The sequence below is a fragment of the Nicotiana attenuata genome, chromosome 1 (genome assembly GCF_001879085.1).
Source record: "Nicotiana attenuata strain UT chromosome 1, NIATTr2, whole genome shotgun sequence".
NCBI lineage: Eukaryota > Viridiplantae > Streptophyta > Magnoliopsida > Solanales > Solanaceae > Nicotiana > Nicotiana attenuata.
The window spans coordinates 63,592,346-63,620,299 of record NC_031989.1 but is presented as its reverse complement, the minus strand read 5'-3'; the positions used below and the strand labels follow the sequence as shown (position 1 = coordinate 63,620,299).

General features: G+C 37.4%; 1 protein-coding gene across 4 annotated transcripts; it reads left to right on the top strand.

The window, feature by feature from the left end:
• Positions 8,548–16,004, top strand: LOC109227647 (aspartic proteinase-like protein 1). 4 transcript variants are annotated; one of them, XM_019392856.1, is made up of 11 exons: positions 8,548–9,251; positions 10,510–10,648; positions 12,862–12,904; positions 13,001–13,124; positions 13,229–13,456; positions 13,593–13,731; positions 13,805–13,875; positions 13,960–14,059; positions 14,236–14,296; positions 14,455–14,526; positions 15,437–16,004. In XM_019392856.1, the coding sequence occupies exons 1-11, from the start codon at positions 8,947–8,949 to the stop codon at positions 15,691–15,693; spliced, it is 1,539 nt and encodes a 512-aa protein (XP_019248401.1). In that variant the 5' UTR covers positions 8,548–8,946; the 3' UTR covers positions 15,694–16,004. The 4 variants fall into 4 exon arrangements, with proteins under 4 accessions (XP_019248401.1, XP_019248393.1, XP_019248397.1 ...); XM_019392848.1 differs by having other exon boundaries at positions 12,862–13,124; XM_019392852.1 differs by having other exon boundaries at positions 8,550–9,251; positions 12,862–13,103.

The window sequence follows — 27,954 nt, the reverse complement described above, 5'->3', positions numbered from 1 at the left end:
ATGGGAGCATTTTGTTTATTTTTCGTAAAAACCAACCTATGGTTTCTTACTTCTAATAGTATTTTTGTTTTAGACAAAATAGAAGGAAAAAAACACGGCATTATTTTGTTTCCTTAGAACTTTGCGAAAATATTTCTTCTCTTGGCCTTGAAATTTTAGAATTGTTTTAACGTTTCTTGCTATCATATCCTTCTTTACAATAATAATCTTATTAATTTAAAGTCCAATATAGTTAGAAAGTAATTAATAAAAAAAATATTTAATTAATTTAATAGTCCTAAATATAAGGAATAACAATATAGAAGAAATTATAGCTGTGTTACTTAATTCTAGTAAGAAATTTTTTTATATAAGGTAATACATAATTTAATTGATTTTAAAGTCCTAAAATTATGGTTTTTTACATAATTTAAATAAGGAAAGATTTAATAAGTAAAATTTTAGTTAATTTTACAATTCTAAAGATTAGGAAAAATAATTAAATGATAATTTTGTCCAATGTGATCTTTTTTAAAGATAAAAAAGGCAAACAATATTTCGCTAAGGGCCTTCCTGCTTGTATAGATAGATATAGATAAGTATGTTTACTTGATTAGGCCAGTTATATGATTCTTCTTAAAGTAATTGTTTCTCCAAATTAAGAACAACGAAAACAACTTCTCTTTTTCCTCTTTTCAGTTGATTGTAACTTAATTCTTTTTTGATTGGTATATTTAGGTAAGCTATCACCAAGTACATTTCTTTTGCAAGATAGGTGGAGAAGAGTTATGTCAGAAATGTTTGATATTATTTTATCTCTTAAATGCCTAATCTTATTTGACGCAATTTTTGTTTTGTAGTTTGGAGCTATTTTAGGTAAAATGTCTGAGTTTGGATATTTAATTGAAATCAAACTTTAAGCTTAACTATCATAACTTATAAATGTAGTGAATAAATATTAGGTTTCGGAATATTTTAAATGACATTATCTTCATGCCTGTACATGAAAGCAGTCGTATATCTAAAACTTCATTGACTAAGACTGCGTGTGCGTCATTATATTTCGGTCTCTTTCTGCATTTTCATTCTTTACAGATTAAATTCAATTAGGGCACAATAAATCGAATTTGAAAATATTGCATATTACAAGTTCTGAAAATTTAATTATAGACTAAATAAAGTGGGACAATAAAAAAAGGACAACAAACTCTATGGGTCAACCATGGAAGAAAAACATGTTTTTGGTCCAGCACCCGCTTACGAGCCTAAATCCCTTGGACTTTTGGTCTTGTCTTTCGATCTAAACATCCTTAGCGAGGTAAATTGTTTATATATATTTTAAGTAAATATACTATTTATTGAATCTTCTTTATTTATTTATATATTTATTTCTTTATATTTTGATATCTGTAATAAATAGAATTTTATTTATGGTGAATGTCTATATTTTAGAGAGATTCTAGGGTTTATTACTTGGTGGCTAAGTCACTCTCTCCCTATAAATAGAGGGTTCTATTCTATTGTAACTCCCTATTTCTCTGCAATATTCGTGTTCTTCATTGTTTTCATAACATGTTATCAGCACGAGACTCTAACCAATTGAGTAGAAGCTTTGGGATTGAACATAATGACTGTCAATTGTTCTATGAATTTCCTTCATGCTTAAATTCTGGATTTAAGTTTGTAAGAAATTATAACCACCCGAAGTGGTAAAATTTCTATGTCTTGCCATGATCAAAGTCATGTATGATCGTGAGCACAAGAAGTGAAAACCCGTCCCATTGAATTTGCTCCATTCTCATTCCCTTAAGAGAATGTGATAGCAATATGTGATAAGTCTGAAAGAAGATAAAATTATTACCGTGAAGGTATCAATGGATGTGGACGTGGCAATAGACGAAATTATAATCGTCATCATTGTGATAATGAGAATAATAAGGATTCTCAAAATAATCCTTCACTCTGTGAAAGTAATATTTGTCATCGATTTGACATGAGATTTTATAAAGCACATATAGATGATTATGGTTCATTCATGATGTGAATGTGACAACATCTTATTTATGAATACATATTCATTCTTGGAAGAATATGAACTTGCTAGTGATAGTGAATATACCACACTCACTTCTAGAAGGAGGTTTGAGATGATATAAGAAAATAATGTCATTATTATGGCATGAATGGTCATCGGTCACGTACTTATTGTATGCCAAAATATTTTGGCATTGTGATTATTAAAAGACAACAGTAAAGCAAAAAACAGATCTAGCATATAATTTTGACCATAACCATAAGGGTATAACTTTCTCTTTAAAAGAGATATACACCATATGGATGTTGATGAATATGTGGTAGTACCAAATTAATTGAGAGCTCTGGAAGAGCCAATTATTACTATTTTGGAAAAACACAATTGATTACCAATATTGTATTGTGTTGTAGTAAGTCTCAAAGAAACTTATTCAGTTTCCAAAGTATACGCGAAAGCGGTTGATTATATTGAGACTATAAATAAAGGAAAGATTTTATATCTTCTATTACTACAACTTGTAGTTGGGTAATATGTATGTGAAAAGCTACCCGCTTTATTCTCCAGTTTGTACTACACAAATAAAAGAATACCACAATAAAGTGGATATTTATTGATATAAAAACTCATATCATAATAAACTTGGAGTTTATTAATAATTGCACACGTCATGGCGTAAATATGAAGTTTATCAATATTGATAATTTATTCAGTTGGCATAATTGGTTTACCCATATTAATTTAAGTATGATATACAAAAATAAAAGAGAATTCACATGGGTAAATATTAAAGAACGAGAAAGTTCTTTACGAATTCTATTATATTGCATGTTCTCATTAATTAATATACCAACTAAAATTGGGATTGAATCCCATGAATGCTGAAAATATCAAAGGTGAATATGCGCCCATTCACCTGCCATGTATACCACATAGGATGCATCTATGATATGGTTACATGTGCGATTATTATTAACCCGCAACATGGTGTTTGCGAGGTAACTTGCTCAATAATTTAATTTCGAGCATAATTTCGAGATTTTTTATTCAAGAAGTTCATCTTGATAAGTTGGTTTACATAACAGTTGGTTTAGCAAAATGATTTATTAAGTGCCTCTACTTAATAGCTAAACAATTGCTTATGAGAACAAAGTTATCTATATCAGTTTGATATACGTTATATACCAAAGTATATTATTTTCTCCTCTCACAAGTGGTTCAGGGTCAGGAACCAAATAATTCCATCTTATTATTATTGATGTGCGGTGTATATTTTAATTAACACCATAACGCACAAAGATGAGTTCTTAAAGTTGAGGAAACAAGTTAGTCTTTCTAACATGAGGGGAGACATGATAAACAGTTGAGAAAAAAGTTACGTGGAATGAATTATCATGTGTACATCTAGATCCTCGAATAAAATAATATGAACTTGAAGTTCATAAAAGGATAATTCATGCGCAATATATTGCAAAGCATGCCAGACGCATTTGCTGACCCAAAAAAAAGTAACTATATTCTCATTGCAAATGCTCTTTTTAAGTCCTGGAAGGATAACGTCTATGGTACGCTTAAAGCATATAGACAAATCGGTTTCAAATAAACTTCTTAATATAGAAGACGAGCAAATGATCAAAATGATCATAATAAGGAGGCAAGTGATCTAGAAGATCACATGACATAACACTTCATAAAATCTCAGGAGAGATTCAGGTACCTGAAAATATGAATGAAGAGATCTCTATGTCATGTCTTTATGAAAATAAAGATGGAACCGATATAAAATGTTCGTCGACGACATCTGTGTTAGCGCTAAGTATAGATGAGTATCTTAAGTATGTCGAATATAGACTTAAAAATACTGGCCAAATGAAAGAGACACAATTCGAATAGAATTTGTTTCATACGAAAGACATATAGTTTTGGGCCTTCAGTTCAAACACTTGAAAGTATGAAGCCAATGATATGTGCAATCAGTTTTCGATATCTTATTTGTCTAGCATGACATGGAAACTTGATATGCATCTAATTAAAGTCTATTATATGACTTATATGATAATCCTTGAAGGATTTAAATCGCTTGAAGCATATACGATTCTTGATCTTGAAGTACCACTTCCTCAGTGCAATTTGTGCACAAATGTATCTTGCTATAACTATAGGCATGATAATATGATACCAAGAGTTTTTACCTCTATGTGAAGATATTGAACTGACGATTCCAATAAGATCATATGAAGACAATTCATCTCTATCGAGAATGATGATTTCAAGGTGCAATATATTCATTCAAGTTAATATGGCTGATTTGTTCATCAAATCTCTACCAAAGATCTTTTGAAGATGGTGCACAAGATTGGAATGCAAATGCTTAAAGATGTGAATTGATGCTCTCATCAGGGGGAGTTAATGCGCGTTGTACTCTTTTTTTCTTACAAGATTTTGTCCCACTGGGTTTTCCTTGCAAGGTTTTTAAAGAGGCAACCAAAAGGCGTATTCTTAGATATGTGTACTCTTTTCCTCTTCTAGAATTTTTTTCCATTGGGTTTTATTTTAGTTAAGGTTTTAACGAGGCACATTATCGGTTGAATAGGCATTCAGGGGGAGTGTTATAAATAGAATTTTATTTATGGGGAATGTCTATAGTTTAGAGAGATTCTAGGGTCTATTACTTGGCGGCTAAGTCACTCTCTCCCTATAAATAGAGGGTTCTATTCTATTGTAATTCACCCAAATTCAATAAGAATTCCCTCTCCCTCTTTCTCTGCAATATTCGTGTTCTTCATTTATTGTTCATAACAATATCTTTAATGTAATTTCAAGCTTCGCCACAGCATATAGCTCAAAGTCAAAATCTTTAAATAAATACAAAGGATCCTAACCAAATTTCAGATCATACCTCTCACTAATCTAGAGTCCAAATTTTACTAACACTAGTACACATGACTCTAACCCAGTAAATACATGACACACGTCTTAATATACATAATGGTCATAAGACTACTTTATATTAATTTTTATTTAGCCATTAGATATTCGACCTTAAGGCTTTTGTAAGGTGTGAATGAGAAATGAAGGAATGTTTTCCATATGAAAGAAAGAAAAGAAGGTTATTGGGCTTATATTGAAAGATACTTTAACTAACTCTTAAAGAGTTGAGAAGAAGGTAAGCCTCGTGTTGTTGTCGTCCAATGACTTCCGCTTCGGTCAAATCTGACTGAATTGATAAATTTTTTAGACTAATATTTTCTCTTTAATCTTTATTTTGGTGAGTTTTTTGTACGCCATGTGGCATTTCCCAAACAGTCATTAACTAAAAGTTGAACAACAATTTCCGGCATAAAACACTTGGGGTATTATCACTTTTAGCCCGTGCCAATATATATATATATATATATATATATATATATATATATATATATATATATGTATGTATGTATTATATAATTTTCCGGCTATTATTAATACAACGACAATACAGTGTCATTTTTTCTAAACAATTAGGCTGTTCGCGCTTGTTTCCAAACAGGCATCTTCCCACCTTTTAAATTTCCAACTCGTTGGCTATAAATTTAGAAGCTTTGGCACAATTTTCTGCACCAACTGTTCTTAAAATCTCTCTTCTTTTTTTCTTTGTATTTTCAAATAAAGTAAGTGTCAAGTGTGATTTGTTCTAATATTTGAGTTCGTCGAGGTTTTGTAATTGTGAAATGATGCTATTACATAATATTTTCTACCCTTTTATCCTGAGAGTAATTAATTTAAAACCTTGGGCATTAATAAAGAGACTAAATTCCGTAGAGAAAATAATTTTATGGGCCTTATAAATTTGTTTTAAATTTTTTGATCCTATCTATGTGGGTTAGTAACTTCATTCTTTTTAGAGAAAACTACCCTGTATAGCCCTTCAAAATTTTAATAGCCCAAGTTTTTCCCCTTGGACCCGAAATGTCCCTCCGGCCCAAACTTATTACATCTACTAGCCCATAATCCATAAAACACCCACGCCTTTTAACTCGCTCCGTTAACCCGGCTCTCTCAAAGCACCTTTCTTCTCAAACACACCTTCTGCATTTTTACTATTGGTTTCAATGTAAGTCAAAATTTCAGTTGGATTTCCGATTTTTGTTCATAGTCGACTCTAGGTTTTCCGATTTTTGTTCATATTCGTCTCTATAATGGGGGAAAAGAAGTCTTTGATGAAGAAGAAGAAAAAAAGGAAAATATTGAGAATATTTCAGGATTTCAGAACTTTGCCATGTTTAGCAAAGCTCAGACATAGAAAAGACTTTGTCACGTATTAATATCTCAGCAAACACCAAAGAAATAAGATTACCATGGCTCCCACTGACAGCAATGAGGTTGTAGCTTTCAGTGATCCTGCCCAACCAAGCTCCTCGCTTGTACCTACAAGAACAGAACACCATGTCTACTATCTGAATTCAAGTGTAACTTGGATAATGGAAGTACAATAAAATAATTAAGAATCACAGTACTCACACAGGTACTCCAACAGACTCGGCATATAAAATCTCGACATTGTCTCCACAAATCGCGCTCGACACAACAAGGGCATCAGGCATCGAACCGTTATGCTTTCTCAAACTAGCTCAGAATGGCCTGTATCACTCGGGCACCGGCTTCTCGCAATGCGTCCATGGCTTTATTCCACATTATATCAGAACCGCTGACCTCGTAACCCTAATGCATTTCAAATTTAGCTTAGTTTTATTATACCTACCAGCACATTAGACGAAAATGGAAGAAACAAAGAAAAGTAATTGTCTTACACTAACACCCAGCTCACTAATTCAGCCGTCCAAATAACAAAGGATAGTTTGATTCACATACTAGTTACGCTGGAACTGTACTAGTACATATATGGTCATGCGGTGAATAGTAATGTAAGGATTGTTATTTGTTGAAGAATAATGTGTCTAAATCAAATGTTGTATTAGACTATTAGTTATCACGTATGAGCAATTTTTCGCCGAGATTATTTCTATTTCTTCTGCCAACGAAGTGATCCCTAAGAGTTTAGGGAGGTGTGACCAGCTATTTGTGAAAGTGAAAATGTTACTTCACCCGACCAAAAATAAGACAGGGTTTTGTAGTACCATAGTTAAATTATCCAATTCAACATGATTTCACAATCACTAGCATATAAAATTAACACTTCCGAAACTCCATAGTAGGTAACATCTTGTTGACTATGGTAAAAGCTAACAAGCTGATGTAACTAGAGTCAAGTTAGGAGTGATTAGGTGGTTAATATTATTTAGTCAGTTAAGCTAGAAGATTCCAGAAGTTAGTTAATACTATAGGTGAGATACTGAGTGTACAGTGATTGAGTTCAAATTTGATATTTTACAAAATCACATTCTCTCAGATTAGACTCTTCTTCTCAAGCTCGTCTCTGTTCTAGCTCAAATGNTGATATTTTTCTCGTATTACGTAGTGCTTCATTACACTAATGAGTGTATCTTTGTCCCAATACAACTGCCCTTTTGCAATTTCTTCATATTGTGGATTGTCTATTATACAATTTCCCTTCAATATCTCAATTTTGTCTTCCTTTACATGATTATCCATCATCTCAATAATATTAGTTCCGTGTACTTCTTCTACGTTCTGACATTGTAAACCAACTGAAGTTGTTGCGAGTAAGTTTTCAGCCGAAGTTGTTGCGAGTAAGTTGCCACCCGAGTATGAACTTGAATATGAGTATTCAGCACTTGAATACACAGTTTTCAATGTTATGCATAATGGATATTCAGTGATATTCAGGTTTTTCTTTTTCATCTCCATATACAAGCGCACACTCATATCATTGTATATTGGAATTGCTATATAGCCATCCTTCACTGTATATTTTATCTCCATTGCACTTGTAATTGGATCTCTACCCAACTGCTTGTATATCTCATCAACAAAATAATCATAGCTACAGCCCGAATTGATCAACACGCCATTAACAAGAAAATTAACAAATTTACTCTCACTTACCCATTCACCACTGTGTTGAAGTAAAATCGGAATCAAAGTTGGAACGGTAGTTCTAACATTCACAATCTCCATAGACATTAGTTGATTTTGTCGATTTTGTATCAATTTCACAATTTAAGAACGAAATCTCAACTCTATTAAGCTGATTGTAAGCAACAATTGTGCAAAAACTTTGAATTTCAGCGTGAATTTTTGGGAGCTCTTCTCTGGGTTTAATCTTCAGAACCCCTAGAATTTTTTTCACAATGTGAATAATTGGCGATTTTTATAGTGTTTGGAGGTTGAAGATCCCATACTGAACGCGTGAATTTAGGATGCAAAATCGATTACGATTGCTTTCCTTTTCGTTTGCGTTGAGCGTATAGTTTTAACTTTTTCAGTTGCTAGCCTTTGTTATTGTTTTGAGGCTATTACTTGTAAGCGGTTATTTTGTGGCTATCAGGTGATATAAGTTTGGCCCTAGTGGCTACAAATGAAGTTTGCTCTTCTTTTTATTGATTTTTGGTTTTAGAATGAACCACAAAAGTTATTACATTACTTAGAAAAGAGTAGCTTAAAAAGCGTGAAGTATCTAACACATTATATAGTGTAAGATTCCCACCACAATGCGCGGTGACACGCGTGATCTCCATCTTCGTCTTCTTCCTTACTCCTCCTCACTCTCTCCTACTTTCCTCTCTTCACTTCACCACTAACCCCTCCAAATCTTCTTCTCATTTACACATAACATATATACATACACACACCAGAATCACCCACCTACCTCCCTCCTACCACCAAGCCATTTCCTCTCAGCTTACATCCTTCACTCTGTAAATATACCCATAAAACACACACACACACACACAGAGACCTTTATATATAAATATACTTATACTATTACAAGTTCCTTCCATTTTCACCCTTTAAAAAGCTAGATCTTGGGTTCAATGGCGATTTGGAAGGTGAGTTTTGCAGCGGTGGTGGTGGGGTTAACTATGGTGGTTGAATGTGGGGTAGTAGCGGCGGATATGTTCTATTCCTCAAAGTTAGTCCATAGATTCTCCGACGAGGTAAAAAAACTTAGGGTTTCAAGGAATGGGGAAGTGTGGCCGCAACACAGGAGCTTGGAGTACTATGGGAGGCTGATGAGCAGCGATTTGCAGCGGCAAAAAATGAAACTTGGTCCTCAGTTTCAGCTTCTTTTTCCTTCCGAGGGTAGCAAAACGATGCCGTTAGGAAATGACTTTGGATGGTCCGTTACCTCTTCTTCATTTTATGTGGCACACCTTACTTTTCAGTCTGTCTTGAAAAGAATGGTCTGTCTTTCTTTCTTAAAGTTCGTGCCAGTCAAATACCATCACATAAAATGGAATAGAGAGAGTAGTTATTTTGATCTTAGTGTTAAAACAAAGCAGTTCATAGAAAATACTGTTTGAGGATTAATGATGTAACTTTCTAAAAAAGGGTTGTGAATGTTGTTAACTTTTATCAGTGTGTGTTTAATTAAGACTTTGTTCTGATTCTAGCCTGTAACTATCTAACAGGATTATTATAGTATGTCAACTGGGAGTTTTAAATTCTGGTTTTTGGAAGCATTAATGAAAAATAAATTGGTTCATTAATGAATATGTACCATCTCTCTTCTAACTATATGGTCTAAAATTGGTGTTTTAGTCAAAGTAATAGATGGAAAAATATTAGTTGTACTATTTTGGGATGCTGATGTGACATTATTTTGTTTGGAACCTTTGGGAGTTTTGTTAATTTTTAAGTGTAGGCTTAATTGATTTTGGCTTGTACCTGTCCGAGCAATTTATTATCTGTTGCTAAAATAGAAAAAAAATTTGAGTTTGGAAAGCATTAATGAAAAGTCAATTGGTGTTTAAAGAATATGATTTCATGGATGATGGCTACATATGTACTATGGCAATATTTAGTTGTTCCATCGTAATTGGAACATTTTGCTTGTGTAGGTTATGAATTAGCCCATAATGCTCATAACTACAAACTAGTCCAAAATCAAGTTTTTCTGTAATCTATCTATTGATGAATACGCCCATAACGATCATAACTACAAAGTAGTCCATAATCAAGTTTGTCCATAGTCTGTCTATTGATGAATACACTAGATTAACATATCCTAAAAATGGGACATAGTGGAATAATCGGGATGGAATAATATAATGGGACTATGCATATGTCAGCTAGTAGAAGGATTTTGGGTTTGGTTTATGTATGTTCTCTTTCGGTGATGGAATGTAGGATGTTACTGAAAACTTTTCTGAAATTAGTGGTTTCAGCTTGAATTTAAAAAAAGAAAAAAAACATGGTTAGGGGTTCATCAAATGAAAGTCGTCTCAGTGTGCGTGAATTGCATTTCTGGCACATAAGGTTTGATGCAAGTTCGGATTTGGTGCCTAATTTTATTCTTTTTCGTTTATTACATTGTAAGAGTTTGCATTCCGGGGTTATATGAAGATCTTAATCCAAATTTATGCAATTTTGTTCAGGTTACATTACATTTATATTGATATAGGAACCCCAACTGTTTCTTTTCTCGTCGCACTGGATGCTGGAAGTGACTTGCTTTGGGTTCCATGTGAATGTGTACAATGCGCTCCTCTATCAGCCAGTTACTATAGCAGCCTGGTATGCAATATTAACCAAGAATGTTATATCACTGTTATAAATGTTTGTTCCTAGTTTCTTGCTGTTAGTGACTGCACTAGTGTTATATATCTTTCTTGGCTGGCTTCAGTTGAGTGGTTTGACATCCAAACCACGCTACGAAATTATTCATCAAGTTGATACAGCACGTTAACTTTTTCTTTATCTCTGTACTTTGACACTTGGACTGGTATAGAAGGATAGAGAATATGGTTGTTAGTTGCGACTCACCTTTGGATCCTAATGCCGTTCCCTTTTGAAGTCTCATTCAAGTCTTACCGGAATTCAGTAATGTTTGGTGAAAAGGTTAAAATGTTTCCATTGGAACTTATAAAGTGCCAATTCTTAACCTTCAGTGATGAGAGATCATGTCCACTCGTCAGAATTATATAATTAGTATGATTCCTAAAGCATTAGAAAAATTGTTTAAATCTTAATGTCAACTACTTCAAAAAGAAAGAAAAAGCCTTAATGTTTTAAGGGGTCGTTTGATTGGAGGTATAAGAATAGTACTGAGTAGAGGGTATTAGTAATATTGGTATTAGTGAAGCTGGGATTTGTTATGCTAGCATTAGATATGCTGAGATTATTTCTTATCCACTATTTGATTTGGTGTATTAAAGCATTGCATAATTTCTTAAAAAATTATCTGTTTCCAAAAATACCTTCCACATTCTTTAAATTTGTACACTTTGAGAGATTTGAGGGGCAATTATGTCTTTAACCATGCTTATGCAAGTATTAAAAATGCTTGCATTGCTAATACCATGGTTTGCTATGTATTAGTTATACATAGGATAGTACCAAATAGGATGTATAATTAATACTAGGTTGAAAATTGTATCAAACAAGGGACTAGTAATGCAAAAAGCTAATGCTTGCATTATTTTTGCTAATACCTCCTACCAAACGACCCTAAGACTCACAGGAACTTGTAATACTTTAATTACCAGGCAGACAAGGTCACGTACTGCATTAAACAATGTTTCATGTTTTCTAATTTCATAGTAGACTTGGTATAACTGAAAATATAGGGCCTTTAGTGGTCAAGTACCCTCTCTGTAATCAGCCTTACTTGTCTACTTCTTGATTCCTATTTGTTCATTTGGTTTCTGTCATTTGCCTTTTAATTTCTTGTTCTTTTGGTTTTAGTTGATAACTGATCTATTATGTGACTGTTTATGCCACCAAAACAAGTATTGCGGTTACCATTTTGAGATATCTGAATATAAAGTTCTCTTCCTTAAACTGAAGTTTTACTTTTGAATATTGAATAACAGAAGGGTCGAAGGCCATTTCAGGTATATAATCAGTATCACCTATCCATTGGATATGATCCTCACATTCATTTAGTTTAGGCCTACAGTAGACAGAAACAATTACTCTTAAGAGTGATAAGAAGGCAGTTGGGTCAACTTGAAATGGGTTGAGTAAACTAAGGGTCATGACCCAACCCGAGGTTGTTTTGGTCAAGATAGGTTTGGTCAGTTTGGGCTAAACAATCGGTCATGGCCCAACCTGTCTAATTCAAAATCATTGTTTTGTTTGTTTGCCTTTTTCTGGAGTTCATTTAATTACATAGAATGACTTTTTTCTTTATACATACAGAGAGTAGATGAACACAGACTAAACCAACGACTTTTGTTTCATACTTTTTAACAAAGTTTTCTTCTGGGGTCAACTTGTGCCACCTGGTCTCTTGACCAATCAATACTTTATCAATTGGTCAGATTACACTAATATGGGCTAGATTTGACACCCCTAGAGTACACTAAGGGATCAGAGAAACAGATAAGCTGAAAAACCGAAAATAAAACAAAAAGAGATTCCTACAGAATAGCAAACCTGAGAGATATGTCTTCATGCAGTATTATATCATCTTATCTTTCTACATTGTTTTTGGGTTCTATTTATAACACGCAGTTCATTATTTACGATGGATACTTCAGAAATTTGTACATTTTATTCAATATCATTTGCGAGTTGTTGTCTTTCCAGATTATAGTAAGCCAGAGAATCTTTTTCTTGGAGTTGCTGGATCTCCTATTAGAAGAACCTTAATCCCATCCTCTAGATAAATATCAGTTACTGGATGTAGATGTGGAGTCTTTGCTAATACAGCCTACATGTTTAGCACTTATATCAGATGATTGATTGGCAGGTGCTCCCTGGTATTTGGGGCATCTATTATGCAGGATAAAGATCTAAACGAGTACAATCCATCCGGCTCAAGCACAAGTAAGTTCCTGTCGTGCAGCCATCAGTTATGCGAACTGGGTTCAAATTGCAAAAACCCTAAGCAGCCTTGCCCATACACTGTGAACTATGTGTCAGATGATACATCCACATCTGGAGTGCTCGTGGAAGATATCTTGCACCTTGCATCAGGCAGCCGTATGACAGCCAACAGCTCTGCTAGAGCTCCAGTCATTTTCGGGTGTGTTCCATTGAGCAACTTGTATGTTAAGTTCGAATAAGAATTTCGTGCAGGGGACTAGTTTCGCATGGTTCTGTTTGCGGAAAAAACTGTATTAAGCAGGTCTAAATTTCTTTTCATATCAGATGTGGCAGTAAGCAAACTGGTGGTTACCTAAATGGAGTTGCACCTGACGGTCTTTTGGGTTTGGGACCTGGAGAGATTTCAGTTCCTAGTCGTCTTGCAAAAGCTGGATTTGTCCGAAACTGCTTTTCTCTTTGTTTTAAGGAAGATGATTCAGGAAGGATTTTCTTTGGAGATCAAGGGCCTGCTACCCAGCAAATAACTTCCTTTCTGCCTTCAGATGGACAATTGTATGTAAAATTGTGAATTCAGAGACTTGCTTATTAGTTTGAGTGCTGTATTTGTGTGTTTACCTCTACTATTGTCTTGCATGTATGGTTTGTTAAACTCTCTGTTGATTAACATCACGAGTGATTCATGATTCAGTGTTACTTATCTTGTTGGGGTGGAATCATGTTGTGTTGGGAGCTCCTGTATTGAACAGACAAACTTCAAAGCCATTGTGGATAGTGGGACATCCTTTACATTTCTCCCAGATCAAATTTACGATAGAGTCGTTAAAGAGGTAGGCTTACAACTATTTGCTGCTTATTGTACTTTAAAGTGCTGTATTTTTACATGTCCTTTTCCGGTTACAGTTTGACAGGGAAGTGAATGCTACAAAAGCCAGCTTTGAAGGATATCCTTGGCAATATTGCTACAAATCCAGGTAATGGAATATAAGAGAAAGAGAGATGTACTTTCTTTTTTCTGTCTCTTTATATGTACTGAATGCGTATTTGAACCTAGACAGTTCTGAAGGGTTACCAAAGATTCCTTCATTTACTCTGAAGTTCATGACGAACAGCACTTTTATAGTCCAGGATCCTGTATTTGTGATTTATGGCAGTCAGGTAAGTTCTTGAATATACTCCATCTGTTTTTTAGCTCAGAGATGAACTTTTTGGTTCTTTTGATTACATGTAAATCTGTGGTGCGTCCTATTTTATTTTTCCTGGTTTTTTTATCATGCCAGCTTTTGGTCCTTCACTTCCAATTAATTTTGAATTAATTCAATATTGTGATGTAGGGTGCTGTTGGATTTTGTTTAGCTGTGGAGCCTTCGGGCATAGATATCGGAACGATTGGACGTAAGCCTGACTCTCTTCCCCATGTGGTTTCTTCCTTCTGTATGCAACTGTAAATAATTTCCACCTGCAAAGGAAGGGGGTCAAACTGTAATGCAAAAGTGATATTGCAATTTCCTCTCTCAATTTTTAGAAGTGCTAACAATCAGTTTCCTGTACAGAGAACTTCATGACGGGATATCGGATGGTGTTTGATAGAGAAAACCTGAAACTGGGTTGGTCACTCTCTGACTGTGAGTACCAATATCTGATCACTAATTGTTTTGGTTTGCTCTGGATTTGGATTTAACTATAACTGCTTTCTTGTCTATACCCGTGGGTGATTAAATTAACTGCTATTACTCGTATTCTGTTACTTCACTCCTAAAAACCTATTCTTGTGTATTGAGAAGTTGAACTGCAATTTTTTACACCCAGCAAGAGTCAATGTGATATACATAAAGCTTGTTCGCAGTTTCACCAAAAATTAATATTGTACATAAACTATGGTCTTCCAGATACTATTGGCTTTATTAGATGAACATATAAGAGGAAGTTTTCTCTGGTCATGTTAGTATCTGTATTTTGAGTCACTTCCTCAGTCGCTTCTATGCTCATCTTAAACTACTTGTCTCTATCCTGCTGTTTCTTTGTCATTTATTAGTCTTCATTGCTCACTGCATCAGCCTACTTGGTAACACTGATGTTTAATTTCTCTTGGACACTTTGTTAATAGCTGCACAAATAGGAGGAAGATACAAACTAGAAAAAATTGATAAGGTGTTGTGCCTGCGAGAAGTGTTCAGAGTTTAGTGGCAGGTCGCAGGTAGGGAAGATACCTCCGTTCTGTAAGGGTGGGTAAGGAAAGTGTTTGGAAGATCTTACTGATTGCGATCCCCTAGTTTTAAGAATAATTAGCTACACTATATCTGTCATCTGGAGTATGTGATGGTGCGGTTTGCAGCTAGTCTTCCAGTAAAACTTGCTTTCTACCTTCACGTCTTTCCTTTTTTATTATTTTATCTTGCTTCATTACACATTCCAAAAGAGAAAAAGGGGCAGAAAAATGCTCCTTGCCAGTTGATGATTTAACCCTACTTTGTTTTCCAATTCTGATTATTTGGATGTCTGATTTGAATCTTTGCATGTTCAATTGCTTGTCAGGTCAAGACCTTACTGATAGTAATAAACTGCCAATGACTCCAGCAAATGGTAGTTCGCCAAACTCACTGCCAACAGAGCAGCAGAATTCCCCTAATAGTTCCGGAGTTGCACCTGCTGTTGCTGGAAGGACACCCTCGAAATCTGCTGCACCAACTAATCGTCGAATCTCATTCAAGTTATGTTTAACGAAGTTGCTGTTTCCGTTGCTTCTCGTGTCAAGTAACTTCCGACAATCCATGCATACATTGACTTTATAAGCTTGATCATGGTATGCCCTATAGGTTCATAATATATGTGTAGTTTTCCTTGTAAATCCTGTCTCCGTCATGTGGAGCCGTTTTTGTTTTCTTATTCCACTCCTCCCCCACCTTTCTTTTTTCCGGGTTTATTGTGATTTTGTTTATTAGTCAGATAGGATGGGGCTGCTAGATGAAGAGCTTGTTTTATGCATCTTCTAACTTTGGATGTTTAATTTCTTATTCCTTCTCAGGTACTGTTATACATACGTAATGCTGACTTCTGACTTCCATTCATATGATTCTAATAAACTTGTCTATTTGCCGCTTCAGCCCTAATATGCAACTACCTACTCTTCCCATATTCAGTTAGTAATGAATTTGATATCACTTGAAAATCAAAAGTAACACTCGGTAGTAACTTCAGTTATGCTATATATTCTTATATTATCTAAAGGTGGCTACTGAAATTAAAGGTTAAAAAAGGGAGGGTTTAAACATGTAGGCAATTATCGCATTTTGGGAGTAAATGCGTGATTTACGCCTCTTGAAAAAGGATCATTAACAAGTCATGAATATTATTTGCTGATTAACCCAATTTTTATTAGTATTAAACATGGATTGAATTATATATTTTATTCATTTTCGACCGGGCCATATTTGATCCGACCCGCTCCCTTTTCATGACGTAAGGCTAGTCTAAAAGTCGCATGGAGTTGTATTCTTTGTCCCGTATATTTAGCAACTTACATTGCAAGTATTTAAAAAAGAAAAGGCGAAATATATAAACAGTCCCTTTAAGTTGTCCACAACAATCAGATGAACACCTTAACTTGGTATATGATCAGACAGACACTTCTATTTGGAAGAACTGTATTTCTTAAACCCGACATGGCAAAATTTGTGTGTTGCACTCAGATCTAAGCGCGTGAAGCTCTTTAAAATTACGTTTATCCTTTTCTTTTTCTCCTTAAAATCAATATGGAGCTCCCTAAAATCTATTTGGAAGAACTGTATTTCTTAAACCCGACATGGCAAAATTTGTGTGTTGCACTCAGATCTAAGCGCGTGAAGCTCTTTAAAATTACGTTTATCCTTTTCTTTTTCTCCCTAAAATCAATATGGAGCTCACCTAATTCTTACACCACTTTTTTCTTCAATTTTTTCCTTCACCATCCTCTATACCTTTGCCCCAAACTTTCTCCACCTTCCACCTCCATTCTAGGAAAAAATGAACATCAAGAACACAATTTTCATTGCCATCACATTCAATGACAGCCATTAAATAAACACAAATAAATCTCCACTGTTACACCACCACATTATCACTATCACTTCTTCAATCTCCCTTTGACCCCAAATCCGAAAATTCAAAAAGAACCCATTTAAAACGTTTCAGTTTCACCCTAATTAAATATGACAGCTGGTTCTCACTGATAAAAATATATCAATCAAATGGGTTGGGACGATTTTTGATTTGGTTTTATCAGAAAAAAAGGGAGTGAAGTGAGATTTGGCGGCCGATGGTGAAAAGGTTTATATATAAACAAATAATTATGGTAGGGCTTCAAAGAGCAATAAACCCGCCACTGCACAAAGAAAAAAGAAGAAGAACCAAACTAATGGAAGAGCATCAATGAGATTAAGGAAGAGTAGTAACGAAAGCAAAGCAAAGATGGATTTTTAATGTTGCAAAGTAGTGACTGCACCCGCGAGAGAAGGGGGAATGATTGGGAAGGTGAAATTGAATTTTCGAGAGAAATTATTGTTAAATATTAGAGTTTTGTGGTCTTTTTGGTTGTTACAGTGGTGGAAATGAGTTCCAGTGTCTATGTTGTTAAAGGAAGAAGAAATACAATTATTATTTATTTATTTTTTGCTGGGAGGGAGGAAGGAGTGTCTTTTTTTCCTTTTTTTTAATTAAAGAATTACAAGTATTTTTAATATAAACTATAATTTATTTAAGAAATACAAATGTCATTTGATAATTTGTCAATTTGCCATGTCATCCGCGAGTGTAACTCACACATGAGGCTTGTTAAACTCGGGTATTCATAAGACATACCCGTGTCAAATAGAAGTGTCTGTCTGATCATATGCCAAGTTAAGGTGTTCATCTGATTATTGTGGTCTTATGGACAACTTAAATGGGTTGTTTATGTATTTCGCCAAAAGAAAAACTCCCTCAGTAGATATTTTGCAGAATTATGTCAGACCAGTTTTGTTGTGGTGAGATTCCATTTAGCAAATCCAAGAAGATTCCATAACCTAACAACCTTAGTTGATGCCAAGTAATTATTTATTCTTTTCAATATTATAATGTCATTACTGTCATTGTTTCCTGACATTATAAACATAATGTATAAGAATAAGTCCAAAACGACAGCTTGATTCTTCTTTGTATTATTCTGCAACTAGGAAGACAATAGATTTCAGCATAATGTTTGTATAATATCCTAAAAATGGGAGTTAGTTCAAGAATCCAGACCAGAGCATTAAATAAACAAATACATTAATCATAGTATTTATGAACAAACCATTCCAGTATGTATTATAATGCGTGTACATACAGGTTGTACGAATAATTCTTATCCACAGCTTTCTTTAATAGGGGGATTTGCATCTATACCCGCTTTTTGAGTCACGTTTTAACTTGTGCTTTGCAAAAAAAAATTGCAAGCGTACCCACTTTTTCGCGTAACTTCATCATACAGGGCTGATGTAGCAAAGGCAATCACGCAAAACTTCAGCATTCTAGTAGACGGGCCTGAAGTAGCAAGTGTGCTGAAGTTTTTATTTGTAATTGTTGAACTTAAGCATAGTAGCTGAAGTTTTGTTCTCTATTTGCTAAAGTTTTTGTTTGTAATTGCTAAACTTAAGCACAGTAGCTGAAGTTTGTTCTCTATTTGCTGAAGTTTTTGTTTGTAATTGCTGAACTTAAGCATAGTAGCTGAAGTTTTGTTCTCTATTTGCTGAAGTTTTTGTTTGTCATTGCACTAAATAAGCTGAAGTTTTTTTGTCCTGGATTCATTAGTTTTATCATTAAGCTTTTTCAAAAACATCAGTAGAAGATGCTGAAGTTATTTAGTTCATTTATAAAAACTTCAGCACTAAATAAGCTGAAGTTTTTTTGTCCTGGATAAGCTTTTTCAAAAGCTTTAGCAGAAGATGTTGAAGTTATTTAGTTCATTTGTAAAAACTTCAGCACTAAATAAGCTGAAGTTTTTTTGTCCTGGATTCATTAGTTTTGTCATAAAGCTTGTTCAAAAACTTCAGCAGAAGATGCTGAAGTTATTTAGTTCATTTGTAAAAACTTCAGCATTAAATAAGCTGAAGTTTTTTTGTCCTGGATTCATTAGTTTTATTTTATAATCAGACTACTATAAAATAATTAGATTGCCAACAGTATCTAAATCATAAAATTTTGGAAACAAATAAACGTGAAAAGAACATAATTATCATGAAAAGAATCACTAAGTGTGACCTTAAACTTCCCGTACGTGGAAATATTCACAAATTATTGTCTACTAACTTACGTAATTATTTATAATTTATTTTTAAATAATCTGATAAACATACTTATGGCAATCATCCCATGAACTGAAGTTTCATAGCAGCACCAACATCAGCAGAAGAAAGAAGAAGAAGAAGAAGAAGAAGAAGAAGAAGAAGAAGAAGAAGAAAACGAAGGAGGAGAAGGAGGAGGGGCTGAAGTTGTTTAAAAAGTGGGTACAAGTTAAAACTTTTTTAAAAAATGGGTATAGGTTAAATGGGGCGACCAAATAGGGCGCCCGTGCAATTTTTACTCTTTAATATAACTACATAAGGATTAGGGTCTATGCATGAGCTATTGTTTGAGGTGAAGGCTAGAGTATTATGGGCTTACTTTTTGTCACGACCCGGATTTTCCATCTTCGGGAGCCGTGAAGGCGCCTAATAATAAGAGCTACGCAAGCCGACTATTGAACAAAATACCTTTTTACCCCTTTTATACTTATAAAGCAATACGTGCAAACAGCGGAAATTTCAATAAGCGGAAGAAATGCAGTAAACTATCTGAAATACGTATCCAAAACAACTGTTTGAGCCTTAACTACCTAGAACTGGTGTCACAGTTTCAATAACGATCTAACAACACTACATGCAAATTCTGAAAAATAAATGATACACTGTTTCTGAATTAAGGAAATAAAACAGGAATAAAGGGATAGAGGGAGACGCCAGGGCCTGCGGACGTCTGCAGGTCTACCTTGGATCTCCACGTGGACTGAAGGTAGCCACTCAATCTACGGTCCAAAAGCTGCTCCGGGATCTGCACATAGTGCAGAGTGTAGTATCAGCACAACTAGGGGTGTTCATGGTTCGGTTTGGATCGGTTTTTCCCTAAAAGGAAACCAAACCAACTAAGTCGGTTTTTCAAATATTAGAACCAAACCAAACCAATTAAGTCGGTTTTTTCTCGATGCGGTTTATGTCGGTTTTTTCGATTTTTTCGGTTATTTGTCGGTTTTTTCTTAAATATAAGACATACACTACCAAACACACATTTCGGCGACCACATTTTCAACGTAACACTATCAAATCAATTGCCTTTGAGAAATCTATTATTTACCAAGATATATGGATGATAATTGAATCAAATAGTGATGAATAATTTAAGGACTCAATTTAAAATATATTATTTTTAACATGAAATAGATTCTTACACTTAAAAAAAAAAAACTACCAATTAAACTAGAATGTAACGGTAAAGAACTGACTAAAAGTGCAAACGATTACTATTTACTATAAAAATTTTAAAACTTTGTATAAAAATATACATATATATAGGTGTAATAATAAATTTAAAATAGCTACTCCTATATTCGGTTTGGTTCGGTTTTTTTTAATTAAAACCAAAACCAAACCAAATTCGATCGGTTTTTAAATTTCAAAATCAAAACCAAACCAAACCAAAAAGTATCGATTTTTTTGGTCGGTTTGGTTTGGTTTTCGGTTTGGTTCGGGTTTTTGGATTTTTATGAACACCCCTAAGCACAACCGACCCCATGTGCTGGTAAGTGCCTAGCCTAACCCCGGCGAAGTAGTGACGAGGCTAGGACCAGACTACCAAATAACCTGTGCAGTTAAATCATATACAACGGAAATAGAAACAGATAATTCCAACTAAAGTTGGGCGGGGGAAAACATGCTACGGGGAGTAACAGATAACAACAGAACGATTGTAAAGAAACATAAGAAATGCTCTAAATCAATTACCGGCAAAATAAGGAAATAGAAGAACATGCACACAAGTAACACCGTTGCAGGCATGCAACCCGATCCCATTACATATGATACCGTTGCAGGCGTGCAACCCGCTCCCATTTCTTAGATTATCGTTGCAGGCGTGCAACCCGCTCCCATTTCATATATCACCGTTGCAGGCGTGCAACCCGCTCCCATTTCACATATTACCGTTGCAGGCGTGCAACCCGTTCCCATTTCTTTTATCAACACCAATCAAAAGAATCCCGGGAAGAGAACAATAATATTAAAACAAACATCCCGGCAAGGGAACAATAATGATAATAACATCCCGGCAAGGGAACTATAACGATAATAACATCCCGGCAAGGGAACAATAATAAAATCCTCATATGAAGCGCAATAAACCACAACAGAGGCATAATAATTACAATACAAGGCTCACGGGCATGCTTGACACCGACGTATAGATACTCGTCACCATGCCTATACGTCGTACTCCACAATTAACACGTAACAAATAAGACTCGACTCCTAATCCCTCAAGCTAAGGTTAGACCAAACACTTACCTCGATGCCACGAACACAATTCACGTCTCAACTATCGCTTTACCCCTTGATTTCACCACCAATTCGCCCGTATCTAGTCACAAGTTACTTAATTACATCAATAAACGCTAAATGAATCAATTCCAATGCATGAAAATGAATTTTTTAAAGTTTTACCCAAAAAGTCAAAAATTGCCCTCGGGCCCACATGGTCAAAACCCGAGGTTCGAACCAAAACCCGATTACCCATTCCTCCACGAACCCAAATATATAATTTATTTTGAAATCGGACCTCAAATCGAGGTCCAAATCCCCAATTTTTGAAAAACCTAGGTTCTACCCAAAATACCCAATTTCCCCCATGAAAATCATTGATTTTGAGTTGAAATCATGTTAAAAGATGTTAATTATTGAAGAAAACGAGTTAAAATTGACTTACAACCGATTTGGAAGAAGAGTTGTTCTTGAAAAATCGCCCTAGGGAGTTTATGTTTTGAAAAGATGTGAAAAATTATTGATTTTCGGCTAAGTTATAAAATTGCAGGTTGCAGGTATGGGAATTGCGAACAGGGTTCGCAATTGAGAACCCTGACCTCTGCTATGTTTGCATTTGCGAAGGGGTTCTCGCATTTGCGAGTTGGAAAATGCGAACAAAGGATCGCATTTGCGAAAACAGGCCCAAAAGGGGCGTATCACATTTGCGGAGGGAATCTTGCATTTGCAAGGAAGAGCTGGCCTGGGCTGTTTCGCATTTGCGACTCAGCCTTCGCATTTGCAAACTCGCATTTGCAAGCCAGGCTTCGCAAATGCGAAGCCTGCAGGCTTGAACACACCAGCTAAAAACCTGCAATCCACCAAGTCTAAAATCCACCCCGTGGCCTATCCAAAACTCACCCGAGCCCTCGGGGCTCCAAACCAAACATGCACACTAACCTAAAAATATCATATGAACTCGCTCGTGCATTCAAATCACTAAAATAACATCAACAACTATGAATTTAGCATCAAAATCATGAATTTTTCTTAAGAACTTCAAATTTTTCATTTTTCTCAAATACGATCCTATTCACGTCGTTTCAAGTCTGTTTCTTACCAAATCTTACAGACTTATCTTAAATCACATATAAGACTTGTACCAGGCGCCGGAACCAATATACGGGCCCGATACCATCAAGTTTTAAACACATTTCATTTTCAAAAACTCCTAAATGTTCCAGAAAACAATTTTCTTTAAAAATTTATTTCTCGGGCTTGGGACCTCGGAATTCGATTCCGGGCATACGCCCAAGTCCCATATTTTCCTACGGACCCTTCGGGACCGTCAAATCACGGGTCCGGGTCAGTTTACCCAAAATGTTGACCGGAGTTAAATTAATTCATTTTAAAGTCAAAATTCACCATTTTCACAGATTTTCACATATAGGCTTTCTGGATACGCGCCCGGACTGCGCACGCAAATCAAGGTGAGACAGAAAGAGGTTTTTAAAGCCTCGGAATGCAGAATTTACTTTTAAAACAAGTGATGACCTTTTGGGTCATCACATTCTCCACCTCTAAAACAACCGTTTGTCCTCGAACGGACATAAGAAGGAAGTACCTGAGTCGGGGAAAAGATGGGGATAACGGCTCCGCATATCGGACTCGGACTGCCAGGTCGATGCCTTAGCAGGCTGACCTCTCCACTGAACACGAACAGAAGGAAAACTCTTCGATCTCAACTGACGAACCTGCCGGTCTAGAATAGCTACCGAATCCTCCTCATAGGACAAGTCCTTGTCCAATTGGATAGTGCTGAAGTCTAACACGTGGGATGGATCGTCGTGATAGTTCCGAAGTATGGATACATGAAACACTGGATGCACGGGTGATAAGATCGGCGACAACGCAAGTCTGTAAGCCACCTCTCCCACTCGATCAATAATCTCAAACGGGCCAATGAACCTAGGGCTAAGCTTGCCCTTCTTTCCAAATCTCATCATGCCCTTCATAGGCGACACTCGAAGCAATACCCGCTCACCGACCATAAATGCCAACTCACGAACCTTGCGGTTGCATAACTCTTTTGCCTGGACTGAGCTGTACGAAGCCTATCCTGAATAATCCTGACCTTGTCCAAGGCATCCTGAACCAGATCCGTACCCAACAACCGAGCCTCTCCCGGCTCAAACCATCCAACCGGCGACCGACACCGCCTACCATACAAAGCCTAATAAGGAGCCATCTGGATACTCGGCTGGTAGCTATTGTTGAAGGCAAACTCTGCTAAAGGAAAAAACTGATCTCACGAGCCTCCAAAGTCAATGACACAAGCTCGGAGCATATCCTCCAAAATCTGAATGGTCCGCTCGAACTGCCCGTCCGTCTGAGGATGAAATGTTGTGCTCAACTCAACCCATGTGCCCAACTCTCGCTGAATTGCTCTCCAAAAATGTGAGGTAAACTGCGTACCTCGGTCCGAAATGATAGGCACGGGCACACCATGAAGACGAACAATCTCCCGGATATAGATCTTAGCTAACCTCACGGAAGAATAGGAGACTTCCACAGGAATGAAATGTGCTGACTTGGTCAGCCTATCAATAATAACCCACACTGCATCGAACTTCCTCTGAGTCCGTGGGAGTCCAACAACGAAGTCCACAGTGATACGCTCCCACTTCCACTCAGGAATCTCAATCTTCTGAAATGAACCACCGGGCCTCTGATGCTCGTACTTAACCTGCTGACAATTCAACCACTGAGCCACATATACGATGATGTCCTTCTTCATTCTCCTTCACCAATAATGCTGCCGCAAATCCTGATACATCTTCGCGGCGCCCAGATGAATAGAGTACCAGGAGCTATGGGCCTCCTCTAAAATCAACTCTCGAAGTCCATCCACATTAGGCACACAAACTCGACCCTGCAATCTCAAAACTCCATCATCTCCTAAGGTGACCTGCTTGGCACCTCCGTGTTGCACCGTGTCTTTGAGGAAACACAATGAGGATCATCATACTGCCGATCTCGGATACACTCCAATAATGAAGAACGAGCGACAGTGCAAGCTAACACACGGCTGGGCTCAGAAATATCCAACCTCATGAACTGATTGGCCAAAGCCTGAACATCCAAAGCAAGCGTTCCCTCACCGACCGGTATATAAGCAAGACTGCCCATACTGGCTGACTTCCCACTCAAAGCATCGGCCACCACATTGGCCTTCCCCGGATGATATAAGATGGTGATATCATAGTCTTTCAACAACTCCAACCACCTTCTCTGCCTCAAGTTTAGCTCCTTCTACTTGAACAAATACTGCAAACTCTTGTGATCCGTGAACACCTCACATGCCACGCCATACAGATAATGCCTCCAAATCTTCAACGCATGAACAATGGCTGCTAACTCTAAATCATGAACCGGATAGTTCTTCTCGTGAACCTTCAACTGCCGTGAAGCATAGGCAATGACCTTGCCATCCTGCATCAACACCACACCAAGTCCAATACGAGATGCATCACAATAAACTGTATAAGGCCTTGAACCTGTGGGCAAAACCAACACTGGTGCCGTAGTCAAAGCTGTCTTGAGTTTCTGAAAGCTCGCCTCACACTCGTCTGACCATCTGAACTGGGCACCCTTCTGGGTCAACCTGGTCATCGGGGCTGCAATAGATGAAAACCCTTCTACGAACCGACGATAGTAGCTTGCCAATCCCAAGAAATTCCAGATCTTTGTAGCTGATGCTGGTCTATGCCAGTTCTTGACTGCCTCAATCTTCTTCGGATCAACCTGAATACCCTCTGCTGACACAACATGACCCAGGAATGCAACTGAACTCAACCAGAACTCCCATTTCGAAAACTTAGCATACAACTGACTATCCCTCAAAGTCTGAAGAACCACTTTAAGACGCTGTTCGTGCTCCTCCCGGCTGCGGGAATATATCAAAATATCGTCAATGAAGACTATCACGGATGAATCCAAGTAAGGCCTGAACACTCGGTTCATCAAATCCATAAAAGCTGCTGGGGCATTTGTCAAACCGAATGACATCACCAAGAACTCATAATGCCCGTACCGAGTGCGGAAAGCTGTCTTAGGGACATCGGATGCCCTAATCCTTAACTGATGGTAGCCAGATCTCAAGTCAATCTTCGAAAATACCTTGGCACCCTGAAGCTGATCAAACAAATCATCAATCCTCGGCAATGGATACTTATTCTTGATTGTAACCTTGTTCAACTACCGGTAATCAATACAAATTCTCATCGATCCGTCCTTCATCTTAACAAACAACACCGGCGCACCCCAAGGTGAAACACTCGGTCTAATGAAACCCTTCTCAAGCAAGTCTTGCAACTGCTCCTTCAACTCTTTCAACTCAGGCGGGGCCATACGATACGGCAGGATAGAAACGGGCTGAGTGCCCGGAGCCAAATCAATGCAAAAGTCAATATCCCTGTCGGGTGGCATACCTGGCAGGTCTAAAGGGAATACCTCAGAAAACTCACGAACAACGGGCACAGACTCAATAGAAGGAACCTCAGCACTAGAATCACGAACATAGGCCAAATAGGCCAAACACCCCTTCTCGACCATACGCCGAGCCTTCACATAAGAGATAACACTGCGGGTGGAATGACCAGGAGTCCCTCTCTACTCCAAGCCTCCTGGAAAGAGATCTCACCCCCTGTCTCCCTAGCCATCTGAAGTCGAATAGGCTGGATAAGTCCCTCAATGAACCTCCTCACCCTCTCTCTCTCGGTGGGAAGTATGACAAGAGCATGACGAGCCAAGTCGATGAATCTGGTCTCGTACTGAGTAACGGTCATAGAACCCTACTGGAGACACTCAAACTGCCTCCGATAGGCCTCTCTCTGAGTGATAGGGAGAAACTTCTCCAGCTGGTGATCCGGCTGGTCTATCCAAACAATAGTCTCTCCACCAAGTCTTGGCGGATCCAGACAAGCGAGAAGCAGCAAAATCGACCCCATTGGTCTCCACTATCCCCATGTTCCTGAGAACCTCATGGCAGCTGTCTAGATAATCCTAGGGATCCTCAGAAGATGCACCGCTGAAAGTAGTAGTGAAGAGCTTGGTGAACCTGTCCAATCTCCACAAAGCATCGGCAGACATAGCTGCGCCATCACCGGTCTGGGCTACCACACCCGGCTGAACTGCTCCAACTGGCTGAACTGCTGGAGTCTGAAACTAGGGATCTACCTGCTCTGGAGTGCGAGTAGCAGGAGTCTGGGCTCTTCCTCCAGCCTGAGAGACGGCTGGTGCGACATGAAGCAAGCTTGCCCGGGTGACACTCTTCATAGGCCCACTAGACGGACCAGAGCATCCTGGAGTACTGGAGTAGCAATAAAACTCTCTGGGACCTGAGCTGGGCCCACCGAAACTGCTGGGGCCGGAACCTCATTATCAAAGTCAACCTGAGGCTCCGCTGCTGGTGCTGCTGCTCGGAGCTGAGCTCTGCCCCTACCTCGGCCTCTAGCACGGCCTCGGCCTCGCCCTCTGCCCTTCGTGGGAGTTGCTGCTGGGGGCTCGGGCTGCTGGTCAGCGGATGAGGAAGCGCGTGATCTCGGCATCTGCGAGAGACCAGAATAGAAATTCAATCAGCATTGAGAAACCAAACTGCACGACAGGAAAGAATAGATGTGAAATTTTCCTAGCTCTGTAGCCTCTGGAGGATAAATACAGACGTCTCCGTACCGATCCCTCATACTCTACTATGCTTGTCTGTGAACTGTGAGACCCATGTAACCTAGAGCTCTGATACCAACTTGTCACGACTCGGATTTCCCACCTTCGGGAGTCGTGATGGCGCCTACTAATAAGAGCTAGGCAAGCCGACTATTGAACAAAATACCTTTTTACCCCTTTTATACTTTTTAATAATTATAAAGCAATACTTGCAAACAGCGGAAATTTCAATAAGCGGAAGAAATGTAGTAAACTATCTGAAATACGTATCCAAAACAACTGTTTGAGCCTCAACTACCCAGAACTGGTGTCACAGTTTCACAAACGATCTAAGAATACTACATACAAAGTCTGAAAAATAAACGATACACTGTTTCTGAATTAAGGAAATGAAACAAGAATAAAGGGATAGAGGGAGACGCCAGGGCCTGCGGACGCCTGCAGGTCTACCTTGAATCTCCACGTGGACTGAAGGTAGCCACTCAATCTACGGTCCAAAAGCCGCTCCGGGATCTGCACATAGTGCAGAGTGTAGTATCAGCACAACCGACCCCATGTGCTGGTAAGTGCCTAGCCTAACCCCGGCGAAGTAGTGACGAGGCTAGGACCAGACTACCAAATAGCCTGTGCTGTTAAATCATATACAGCGGAAATAGAAACAGATAATTACAACTAAAGTTGGGCGGGGGAAAACATGCTACGGGGAGTAACAGATAACAGCAGAACGACTGTAGAGAAACATAAGAAATGCTCTAAATCAATTACCGGCAAAATAAGGAAATAGAAGAA